General features: G+C 36.5%; 1 protein-coding gene across 1 annotated transcript in view; it reads left to right on the top strand.

Annotated features, from left to right (window-relative positions):
- Positions 1-12,975, top strand: part of LOC104460367 (dedicator of cytokinesis protein 2-like) — a gene marked incomplete at both ends in the record, with an annotated part of 52,362 nt that overhangs the window by 21,432 nt on the left and 17,955 nt on the right. Inside the window, 3 exons of the mRNA XM_010081660.1 lie at positions 7,248-7,348; positions 7,472-7,530; positions 10,155-10,303. Coding sequence (XP_010079962.1) covers positions 7,248-7,348; positions 7,472-7,530; positions 10,155-10,303 — 309 coding nt within the window. The remainder of the gene's footprint in view (positions 1-7,247; positions 7,349-7,471; positions 7,531-10,154; positions 10,304-12,975) is intronic.

Below are 12,975 nucleotides of genomic sequence, written 5' to 3'. Positions count from 1 at the left end.
CAATCCTTCTTTGTGCAGCTGTTGCAGTGCTTGAATGTTTTTATTTTAGCAGTTAAGGTACCAACAGGCTAATATAATAAAGTAGCTTCTGTTTTAGCAGCTGCTTTGCAAAAGAAAGCGGAATCAAGCTTACTTCCATTGTTATGTATCCATTGCTTCATTGTTAGCCTTTTTGGATACAGAATAGTGATGGGAAACTAAAGTAGAACTTTGAGATGCAGTTTCCCTCAAAGGAGAGCAAATCTTTTGTCTGTATTGAAAAGAAATTTTGGAGTTTTAGAGAAACATTTGCCTTAATGAAATAAGCAATACATTCACATTCCATAGGGAATGCAGTCATTGCCAAAAGTCATACAGTAAGTCTGCAGATGGAAACAAATGCTGGTATGTTATTTCTTTAGTGTTCAGTTCAAACTGATGATAAATGTTACAGTGGCACAAAAGTGTCTGTGGGGGGGAACTGGCAGTTGACGGAAGCTCGATGTCCTTGAGGTGCATTCAAAGCTTCTAACCAGTTTGGAATCTCTCTGTAGCTGTATTGCTATTTTCATTTGCATGCATATAGAAAATTTCCAATTGGGAGAAAAAACTTGCTTTTGTTATTTTGATCTGGGAGAAAAATTGAGAGCAGCATAACTTTCAGTTCTGTTAAGAGCTACAGCCTGATAACCACCTGGCCTGTTCAGTTCCATGGGCAGCCCTGTGGAGCAGGGGCAGCCCGCTGTCTGTTCCTAACCTTGGGTGAATTTTGGTCAGGAGGAGCTGAGTGTGCAGGAAGAAAAGCCACAGTACACACCAGCAGGTTCCTTTATGGCTATGATCAGTGGGCCAGATACTGACTACAGTAAATCTAGGACATGCTCCTAAAACCAGAACAGAGGCAATCGCATACCATGGAGTGAAACTTAACATCAGCTCTTTACGTTGGGCTCTTTTTTTGAATTCCAGAAAAAGATGTGATCTTGAGATGTGCTTCTGCTCTTGCTGAACCTGACACATTTTAGTGAGCTCATTCAATGTGTTTTACAAATAATGTCCAGCTGTTTCACTTGATATGAATAAGGAATAGGAGTTGTGCACCTACATTTAACGTGACTTTTGAAAGATGCTGTATGCCTGTGACTACTACAGATCTAAAAACTTATTTATTGTATAGAGAGTTTCTGTGAAACAAATGGATTTTCATTTAAAAAACAAAGCTCCAAACAAAACCTGTTTATTCAAAGGTCAGTTATTTAGTATGCAGCAGCCTTCGGGCAATATAGTCTCCTGTTGGAGGTATGGGTACTGTTGATTTTCTGGTTTCAAAGAAAAAGGGGTGAGTAAAGTTCAGATCGTTACCAAGCATATGCAGCAAGAACAATGTCTCAAGAATTTCGAAGCTAAAACACAGGCAACTACTTTAATATTCCGGATTAAGGGTAATTTAAACTATAGAAATAGTATATATTGGGATGGGAAAAATAGAGATGCATATTGGTGAAGATTTAAAAAAAAAAGTTACATCTTTAAGTTCTTTGTGAACAAGTGAATGATTTATACTCTTTGTAGGATGGTGTTTGCAAATCGGAGTATTAACAAATAGTTGAAGAAAAGTCTTAATTTAAAAAATAAATTTTAAAAGGCAATTGAAAGCCACAGTGAAGTAGATCTGAGGAGTTTTCACTTGGCTGAGAGATTACAAGACAATATATAGCAGACAACCTAACTAAAAAAACCAAGTAGACTGTGAAGTAATTGAGCAACTAAAAAAGGCTATTTTAAATCTGGACAAAAAGATGAAGAAATTTTTCCTACTCTGTTGACACTTGTTAAATGGAGGAAAAAAGGTTCCTGGCCTTTTTCTTGTTTTCAAAGCAAAATTGTTTTTTTCACTCATGAGGTGATTCAGGCAGAAAGGAAAGAAGTGGCATCACTTGGGACCTGTGAAAGGATGTGGTGTATTTGATGGCCAGCAGTTACAACATTGAAGTTAAAACTATGCATAAACCTAAAGCAGTAGGTTCGATGATGAATCAGAATCATAGAATCACAGAATGTTTTGGGTTGGAAAGGACCTTAAAGGTCATCAAGTTCCAACCCCCCTGCCATGGGCAGGGACACCCTCAACTAGCCCAGGTTGCTCTAAGCCTCATCCAGCCTGGCCTTGAACCCCTCCAGGGATGAAGCTGTTATATACCTCAGAGATGAATACCAAAACTGTGTACAGCACAGCAGTGATGTGCTGTTAAATTTTCTGCCGTAGAATGTAAGAAGTTTGGTTCACGGAGTCCATTTAAGTAAAGAGCCCTTTTTCAAATTCCAGTGCTTTGACACTGATGTTGTCCTTGCAGCGAGCAGGCAGCAAGTGCCAGAGTTGCTGTTTGGGTTGAGAATCATTGTTCTTAGAGGGAATTAAATAGTCACCTGATGTCTACTGGGTAAGGAGGTGGTTTTCTCCGGCATTTTTTTGAGTTTTGCATGCAAAGTTCACGTGCTGGATGTATTCAGACGTAGGTCAGTGACCCTCAGAAAACAAGCCACAATTAGAGATTGCATACAGCAGGTATTCTTCAATGTCATCATACAGCAAAACCTAGAACAGTAAAGCTAAAAGGCTTTTGTTACGGAGTGTTTACTATTGTGCAGACAAAAAAAACAAAAAAACAACAAAAAAACCCAGTTAGCTCTAGAGCACATAATCTTGCAGGAGAGAAGGGAGGGAATTTCCATGAAGTGGTTGACCAAAAATAAACCATGAAGCAAGAATGAATGAGGGCTCACAATACTCACAGTACCTTAAGCTTGTGAATGCATACGGTACCTTTTAAGAGTCTGGCATAATACATTAATGTGCATTCTTCAGTACTGAAATTAACCTGGAGCAGGAAGATTTAATACACAGAGATCTGGAGTTTCAGTAGGAATTACTGGAATAGGTAAAAAATTTCAACATCGAGCAGTTTATATTCTACTCATGTCTCTGTATTTGCAATAGGTATTGACTTGCATTTATGTTAGATATAAACACAGTTGTGTATTGAAACAGATTGTGTAGAAAGGCTCGGAAATATTTCTCACTTAAAGATTCTGTAGAGAATTCAGCAGACATCTGTCTGAAGCAGTTTAGCAGATCTTGCCTTGGGATATGGAGCAGGGTTAGCTGACTCCTCATGTTTCCTTCCGGATAGATGTTCTATGTTTACAACTAGAAAAGGTTCACTGAAGTGTAAATCCTGTCATTGAAGGTTTGCAACTATGGAAAGTGTAATAGTTTAAGAATCTTTATTCAGAATGAGCGTATTAAGATAGTATAAGGAGACGTATAGTTGATATATAAGAAAAATAGAAAAAATAAGTTAGGCAAAGAGGTTGGAAGTTAGACTTTTTTCTGAAGATCGTGATGATGTATGTCTTAATGGTGTTCAGGGTTTTTTTAACTTATTTGTTGCATTTGGTGTCAATAAAACGTCTTAACTGTGTGATTGTAAATTGCTTTTTTTTTTCTTTTCCCTCTTATTTTTTTGTGTTTGCTCTCAACATTATACTTTTTAAAAAAATTATATTCATAAGGATTCTCCTAATTGATTGCAAAACTGTCTCATCAGCCAGCCAGTATCCAGACTACTTGCCACATATTGGTGCCTACTAGTCAGGATCACGTTGTGTATTTGTAAGAGGACTTGTCTCTGTGGGTTGGCTTTGGTGTCTGGGGGGTGGAGGTGGGGTGGGATGGTGTAGGGTAGGGCTGGCTCTTTTTCATTAGCAGCTTCTACTAGGAAAGCCGATTTAGCTTTGGAAATACAGCAACTGCAGGTGATTTCAGATGTGCCCAACATACAGTTTTAAAGGAGACTGCACTGTTGGCATTTTTTGCTGTTTTCTATCAAGTAACAATTTGTTAAAAATGTGCCAATTTCAGATGCAGAGATCAGACAGCCTGTCCAGATCAATGCTTTGCAGCTGGGCTTTTGCAGGATAGTGGAACAAACGTACCACAGTGATGTATAAATACTGGATTTGGGATGTATGAGTTGAGATGGGCTCTTCAGAAAAAACCAAATTTATTTCATCGGCAAATTCTTTGGACTTTGGACTCATTGCTCAGAATGGAAAGAAATACACAGGATATAAATTCTGGAAGATTTTGCATACAAAAACTAATTTTTGCTGGATTTGGTAGTGCCTTATTTCAGAGGCTTGGGATGTTTTCCAACATAGGAATGGTAGATGTCTAAAGTAGAAACTATTTGCAAGTATATTTCTTAAGTGGCATCATTAAACAAGAAGCTAATGATGAAACCAAGGAATGGGATTATGTGACATGAAAATCATTAAAGAATGAAAATGGAAAAAACCAAACTTTTGTTGGTTTATATAACGTGCTGTGTTTCTTCAAAGCAATTTATTTAAAACATAAGTTGCTATTCATTTGTTTAAAAATTGTTTGAACTCAAAAGGCTCACAGAAATAGTAAAAAAAAAAAAAAAATGTTCCTTTTAAATTATTTAAAGTAATGAAGAAATGTATTCCAGTATGTGAAAGAGAACTTTTCTGAGGTAAAATCATCACTTCTTGAGAATGATCCACTGTTTTCCAGGATATATGACATTTCTTATAAATGTTATTTAAAGGTTCAAAAGGTTATTGCTAGCTAACCTAGCTCAATACCTGTGGTACCTACAGACAGTTTGCAATTATGCATTGATGCCGAAAGTTCATAAGTGCCATTTTTCTACCAAATCAAAGTAATGAACCGAGTATCTATCTGAAATGTACTATGTCTGCTGGTCTCAAGGGGCTGAGCTTGCTTTCACAACAATATTTAAAGAAAAAAAATAAACAAAACTGTCATCTTATCTGTTAGGTTTTATGCTAAAGTGCATTCAGTAACTACAGTAATTTGCAATAAATTAAAAAGTCTTCCAAAGACTTCATGTTTCTCCTGCATTATCAGAGAGAGTGGAGCAAAGATGTCTGTAGTGAAAACAATGGCTAAAAGGTAGGCGTCAGCGCGAAAGAGGCACTGGTTTCAGAGGGGTGTATGGAGGAGGAGGACGCAGCAGTGTTCACTTCTGGTCATTATTCTGAAAAATCATCCAGATCTCCTCTCCTGTGTGAAATGGCTAGAAACGTCTTACTAAATTACTTCCACTTTCCAATACTGCAGCAGTCATATTTCTAGGGGGAAAGCACTTCATGTTTTCTGGAGGGGAAAAAAAAAAAAAAAAAAAAAAGAATGAGAGATCCTCTTCTTTTAAGTTCCTTTAGCCCTAACGTAGAGAGATATGGACAGATCTGAAGCCCTTCCAGCACGTGTGACTGACAAAACAGGTCTCATAAGCACTTTTTGTGTGTGTTTTTCAAATCACTTTATATCAGCTTTTGCTTTTTTTTTACTTTTGAGAGACTGCTTTGCTTCTGAGGGCTTTAAAGGGTAGTTTTGATAGTTCAAAGCTTACAAGTCCTTAGCTTGAACGTCCTGTTCAGATGCAAAGGATCGTATTTTTTCAGCCATCATTGGGTACTCTGAGGATGAAAGGAAATGTATTTTATAAATAAAGATATCGAGTGTTTAGGATGTGTCTCTGACAAAGGTGGCATTGATCTTGGAATTAAGTGAATAAATAGACCATTAACTGTAGTAATAAGGCTTCATTTTTCTCACCGTAATGTAGAACGATTTGAGAAATTTTCCATTTTACTGGTGTAATTGACACTTGCAAAGTATATTCCCTACAACTACACATCAATAAATACAGCTTCTCAAGGGACTGAAAACTCTAAATTAGTCAAATTAATCTTTTAAAATCTTTGATAATGGGGGAAAACAGGCCTTTCAGGGCATAAATAACATTTATCCTGGGGAAAAATGCTCTGCATTAGTATGTAGTATTGGTATGCAATCAAAAATTAGATATGAACATAATTTAAATGTTGGTATTAAGGAGGGAAAAAAGCTGCTGCCTCACTAGTGCTCATATTCCAATGTAGTTTTAATAAAGCTGTAATTGGTTTGGGTGAATTCAGAGCATCCTTGAATAGTGTAATATGTAACAGCTTACTGACTGTCTCCAGCGAAGCGCTGCTCGGTGTGTCTGCAGGAGGGATAACTGTGCTCTCTGGACTGTAAATACCTAACGACAGAAACAGCCTTGTCTGCTAAGGAGAGCTTCAGCTGGGCCTCTAAGGGAGGAATAAATGAAATGCAGGATCTTCGTCACATTACGGAGGACAGTTGAGAATTCTGTGTATTGTAGGAAAAGTCTGAGTTTTTATATGTGGTTTTGTGTGTTGGTATCTGTTTTACCTGGTTATTAGCGCACAGGAGAGTTTTCTAGGTTATAAGGGATGAGATCGCTTAAGTTTTTGATGAAACCTATTTCTAGTGTCGGTTCACAACCTAGGGTTGTATTTCACCATACAAAATTAAGAGCATGGTGTTAGGTGTTTTGTTTCCATCCTTTAAATTACCACTGAATACATTTACTCTTGCCTCTCTGCTGTCTCACTGATAGCTACTGCACATACTTTTAACTGCAGCTGTGTTTTTAAAAGAAGTGTCTACAGCCATTGCTGACTGCCTAGAAGCCTCTGAAAATAGCATTTACCTCCTTGAATTTGTGCTTCCTAGTGAAGTTTCTTTTTCCCCTTCCCATCCCTAGCATGTGAGAGTAGTATTTCATTTTGCTTGTCTGGAGAACAAGTAATTGGCTTCAGAAACGAAGGGTAGTGCACTGGAAAGACAAGGGTTTTTCTTCTAGTGCAAGTACAGCAGTTATTTAGAGATGTACTTTGAGTTTGTTTCATGTAGAGAGCCCTTAACAAAATATAGTGGAATTTCACACAAATCATTGCTGCGTCAGAATCCCAAGAGAAGACAGCAGGTGCCTTTTGAAGTAGTTCTCAAACACAGTGTAGTTACATTGGATGCCTTTAGCTCCACGTTGTTCAGATTCACTGGCAGGTAACGTGTTCACTAGTCCTGCTGCGGTTCATGGTTTAATGCTGTTAGCTAATGCATCTCATATGAATCTTTTTTAGCAATATTTATTCAGCTCCTGTGTTATTAACAGCAAATGTGTAGTAGTGGTTATTAAAATTCATCTTTCTTGCTTTTCTGCTAATTGCATAATACTAATGATGTACATGTCTGCATAATAAAAAATCTCATTGCTTGCATCATTTGGTTTAGTAAATTATTCAGCGTTATAGTTTAATATTATTCCTGCTTTTCTCAAAACTATTTCCTTGTATTCAATTTACAGCTGTGGAACAACTATTTTCATTTGGCTGTGGCTTTTATTACCCAGGATTCACTACAGCTTGAAAACTTTTCCCATGCAAAATACAACAAAATCCAGAACAAGTAAGCAGAAATGTATACTTTAGGTTTTCCCATAAATTTTGTGGTAAAATGATGATAAAGAAAATTATAATTCCATATGTCCTTTTTTTTTGACCTTCCATATGTCTTTTTTTTTTTTTCTAGATATGGAGATATGAGACGTTTAATTGGCTTTGCCATCCGTGACATGTGGTACAAACTTGGTGAGTAGGGAAATTAACTTAATTGCACCTGAATCCCTAGCATATTGCTTGTTTCATTGAAAAATATCCGACATGAAGTGCTTTTGTAAATATTTCTGCTATTTGAACTTAAAAAGTGTTTTCACTCCTGTGGTTCAACTTGGAACTGACATGAGATACTGTTTGACTACTATCTATTTTTTATTTCTAAGCAAACTTACAACCTCCTCTCAGATTTCCAAGACTGCTGAAATCAGGTTTCAGAAACCTTGTTTTGCTGAGATTGAGAACCAGGTACATTTTCCCTGAGAAGGTTACTGCTCAGTTGGAATCTGCAGTTCCAGAAATTAGTAGTCTCAGATTTGGAATCTGTTTGGACTGCTCCTTTTAGAGTCTATAACAGGGGCAACAATAATATATTGTTCAATTAAAATATGTATTATGGAGGCTTTTTGAAATATATAATGAAGGCAATTATGATGATACTGAGTGTAAGCTAATAGCATTTTTCCCATTTTCCTGAGGTCCTCTTTGTTCTGACTCAGCTAAAATGCAGTCATTTCATCCAGGAAAACTTGTTTAATCTCTGTGTATCGGAAGTTGTAGTAAAGATTTTAAAGGATTTGATACTTGTGCTGATTTATTGGTGAACTCTCAAACCTGTTTTAAGCATAGTCATTAATTTTCTGGCTTAACACCACTGTCATCCTTTTTAGTGCTGGTAGGGGTAAATTTGAAATTAATAATTTTCAAATGAACACTTGATTCTAGAACTGTTAACCTCTGTTTCTTAAAATAAACTTGCAAGTTTTCATTTTAGTACCAAGTACAACAAATCTTCCAGAAGCACTTTTCCACTTGTATGTGTTTGATATTTGCTGTTGGCACCCTACTCATGCAGACTCTGAGAGTCCATGTTAAGAACAGCAAACACAACGGCTTTATAAAAATTTAAGGGCCTTTAACAGTTTTTATCTAGCATAATGTTGAAGACCAAGGGATTGTTTTCTAATATCCAAATGCATTATTACTTTATTTAATATTATATTGTCTTACATACCCAATAGAAAATGGGAGGCATAGAGACTGAGAAGTGTTTCAAACTAATATGCAGTAATTCTCACTTAATAATAAATGTCCCTTCCATTTATTTTTCTATAATTTTCAGGCTCATGCTGTAGCCCTAACAAAAGGGAATCTGCATGCTGAAAAACAGCAGAGCATCTTAAGTACAAACCCCATTTGAGGGATACATATGCAGCAAGACTGAAACAGGCAAATGTGTGTGAATCTCATACTGTGACCTCAAGAGTGCCTTTCAAATGAGGAATTGAATTGCTTCCTTCTCTGGGGCAGAGTATCTTCCTTTGTCCATTTCAGTCATTCAATCATTGTAAGGTTTGAGGAAATGTTATTCTTGATTCTGGAAATGGAAATACCAGTTGGTGATGGCAGGATAGTGTTCAAGACTTTTAAAAAATTTATTTATGTATTTATTTAAAGTGGTGTGCTAAGGTCTTTTGGTTTTAAGTGTAAGGTTAGTCTCTTGATCAAGCAATAGGTGTTGCCGTTATTTAGCTGAAATCCTCATGTAAGAGGATTGCTTTGAAGAGCAAAGATTTTGAGAGGTGAATGGACAGCTATGTAATGCATGAATTTCTGTGGCTTTCAAAAATTACAGACGTATAATTTCTAATACGTATAGGTATTGGAAGTTATTCAGTCACCGTAAGATTCTTTTCAATCTTATTAACATTACTGATTTAACTAGGATTAATAACGATTTTAATCAACATGAGTGGAAGAAAAAAAAGTTGCAGAAAGCTGTTGAAGTTGTAGTTCAGTTACCCTTAGAGTTACATTAGTGTGGCACCCATATGAGAGGAAGATCAGAATCAGATTACTTTTTTGTTATAGAACAAGTCTAGTCGTATTTCCTTAGGGGAATATTTTATCTCCTCCCAAGCTTTGGGCGATATTGACATCCTTATACGAGTCATTGGATTTTGATGCTGGTCTGTTCCACATATCACACATTTTTCTTCCCCATGAAACAAGCAGCATTTCAAGAACATCTTGCATCTGGTTGAGTTTTTTGCAGGTTTGGATTTGACAGATGATGTAACAGTTGTGCTACAAGATAATTCTGTGTGGTTTTAGGAGTTGCATAGCTAGTGTTTCTATTACTGCTTGCAATGTTTGATGCATTGGTTGGTTTCTTTTGTAGGTTACAATGTTTGATGTTATTCACAAATGAAAGCAAGTAATGTTTTTCTCCTTCGTAAGGGAGAAAGGTTCCACCAGGTGGCATTACCGTCTGGCACTCTCCTGCTGATAGAATTTGGGGGACTCTTAGCTTTATTACTGCAGCTATTTGAAAGGAGATGTCAAAAGCTGAAGAACTGAAATGTTCACTGAAAATGTCAACTCATCTGGTGTATATGCTGATTTCTGGCATCCTAGAATGAGACTATATCCATTAACATGCTATCAGCTTTTGAGAAGGAATAGAGATGAGTGACTAAGACTTTACCAACGTAGATGGTTTAAAACACTGCTTTAAATGATTGCATGTCCTAAGTGTTTTCCTAAAACAATTTTCTTTTTCTCTCCTCTCAAATACCTGATTTTCATTTCTGTTTCAGGCCAGAATAAAATTTGCTTCATTCCAGGGATGGTTGGACCCATCTTGGAAATGACTCTTATTCCAGAAGTTGAACTACGAAAAGCCACGATCCCAATTTTCTTTGACATGATGCTGTGTGAATATCAAAGGACAGGAGAATTCAAAAAGGTAATTAAAAATATTCTGTGTGAAAATTCATTAAAATGTCATGTGGTCAGTTTATTTCGGTTGTCTGGGCTTTTCTGCTTACAGAAATTAAAATCCAAAATATTAAAAACAAAAGGAAGAGCTCTTGTGCAAGTGAGTGTAGGCTCTCCAGGTGGTTTAGTTGGACTTAAGTAAAACTTTCGTCACAATGACAGCAATAAGGCGCTGCAATAGGGGCCCAAAGAGGTTGCAGCATCTTTATTAAAATTTTCAAAATTTTAATAGATGATTATTAGAAGAAGAAGGGTCTGAGGAACAGGACGTGACATTGAAATTGGCCCTTGGTTAAGTAGGGTGTAGAATTAAATGACCTCTAGGGGTCCGTTCTAATATGAATTTTTCATTATACTTCTTTCTTGTGAGATAAATATTGATAAGCCAGAACTTCCAATTTTTAATACAGAATGTCCAACAGAAGTAGCAGTGAATATTTAATGATATATTACCCGATTTCTCAGGAAACACTAACTTTTCTGAATATTTACTGTGAGAAAAATAACCACTGTGAAGAACAGACGTTCCTAAAATATTTTCTCTAGTGATTTTGAAAAGGTGAAGGATTTTAAAATCACAAGTATTAAATATTTTTTATTGGTGGAATAGAAATAGGGATGGTGGGATAGGACATTTGGGAATGTAACATACATCTCCTGCCACTGCTTGCTCTGTCCCCCTGGGCTGTGAGTATGTGTCAGCTTCTTTCCTAGCTGACTTCTCCATTCTCTGCAAGCTCTTTGGGCACGGACTAACCTTATTCTGTGTTTGCACACTGCCTTTCAGAGTAAAAATGTGAGATTTAGGCTTTGTAGTTACACAAATAATTAATTTATAAAAATCTGTATAATGGTAAGTGGCAAACAAAAGTCATAACTTTAGACTTTCATAGGAAAGTAAACATAAATATGTCACTCATATACCCAGCTATGTTTAATCCTTTAAATCATATGGGGTATTTCTGTGTCAACTAAGTGTGGAACAAACAAGCAGATGGAATTTCTGTTTTGGTCTGTATTCCACAGTGCAAAGCTTTTGGTTCAAGGCCAAGATTAAAGACTGCTTTGCTTCTGTGCATCTGTTCTCTCCATGTCCTAATACTCTTATATTTACCTTCTTAAAAATGTTTTCCTGCTCTTGGCTTATACTTCATCTCTTGGGAGAGATGCACAGATCTGTACGGACCAAAAATCCTGAAATCTCATCAGTCATACTGACTGATTAACAAGAACAACAGCTGAGGAGCCTGGAAGATGCCAGACACTTAGGTGACCCTTAAATCACTTCTTATACTAATATAGATAAGTTTCAGGTGATATTTTTTCAGTGCTGAGGAACAAGGACATTCATTTTATTGCACATTTAGTGTCAGATGACACTAAAATTATTTCATAATCGAGCAGTTGAGTCTCACTGGATTCTAATGTTCTGCTTTAGAAATTGTGATCATTTACTGGTCAAGAATTGTGGTTTTTATTCTCTCCTTTCCTGTGGATGAGGTGATTAAGATAAATTTCTTCAACTTGCATCTGTAAGTTTGGCAATTCTAGTAAGTTTTTGTTAAATATATATTTTAAAGGAAAGGCACATTACATTTTATTACTTAAAATAGTTACCATCTTAATTAGAAAAGGCAAAGAATTAATATGAATGGAAAATTATACACAAACACAAACTCTAGCTTTTGGTGGACAATTTTCATATTTGGATTCGCATTTCATATTATAAAAGATATTTTCTTGAAGCTTTAGTATAAAATTTTGGGAATCATAGCGTGTTATTTCAAGACTGCCTTAGGCACTTAGGAGCCTAGACTGACATTCAATTAAAACATAATTTTGCTGAACTTTAAAAATAAATAATTAATTTCTAACCTAATCTTCTCTAATGAGAGAGGGGGAAAAAAAGCACAGAGATGTCTTCACTAGTTGAGTCTGTACTGGCACTGGAACTAGAGCTTGTCTGGCACATGATTTAATAAACTGCCAAAAAGATGGCTTTCGGTAACTCGATGTGGTACTGTGCTGGGTGGCAGTGTCCGTGCTGGGTGGACATACATGTTGGTGCTCGCTCAGGAGGCCGTGTCCTGCTTTATGCATATGTGTGTGGTAAGGATATAAAGTTATTTACATTTATTAGGCAGGAATTCTATTTCATTTAGCTATTTCGAGGAAATAACTAATTGGAGAGAAAGCACAATGCCACCTCCGGTTATTTCAAGAATGACATACTGTACATATATACTGAAAGGAATGGAATATATATGTAGGTGTATGGCATTTTCTTTGTGATCCTTCCTTTTAGTTCGCACATGACTTCCATTCACCCAGAAGAAATGTTCTGTATGCTTGTAATTTTATGTCTGATTGAAGATGTAGGGAGGAAGACATTATAATCTACTGATTTTAACCATCAAGGCTCTGCCTATCATTAGCTCAGAGGGCTACGAATCTTGGAAAGGCAATTTATCCAGGTTGGGTTCAGTGTTTGTGGACAGAAGTAGTCCTGCAAATATATCCCCTTCCCCTTCACATATAAAGGGAAGTTCATTGCCTATGTGTTGGACACGTGATGTTAAAAGAATCCCATCCTCCAAATGTTGATAACCCAAGGTTGTACGTTTTATTAAGACTTCCGTA

The sequence above is a fragment of the Pterocles gutturalis genome, unplaced genomic scaffold (assembly GCF_000699245.1).
Source record: "Pterocles gutturalis isolate BGI_N339 unplaced genomic scaffold, ASM69924v1 scaffold40289, whole genome shotgun sequence".
Taxonomy (NCBI): domain Eukaryota; kingdom Metazoa; phylum Chordata; class Aves; order Pterocliformes; family Pteroclidae; genus Pterocles; species Pterocles gutturalis.
The sequence above is the reverse complement of the archived record's forward strand: the minus strand, read 5'-3'. Positions and strand labels throughout refer to the sequence as shown.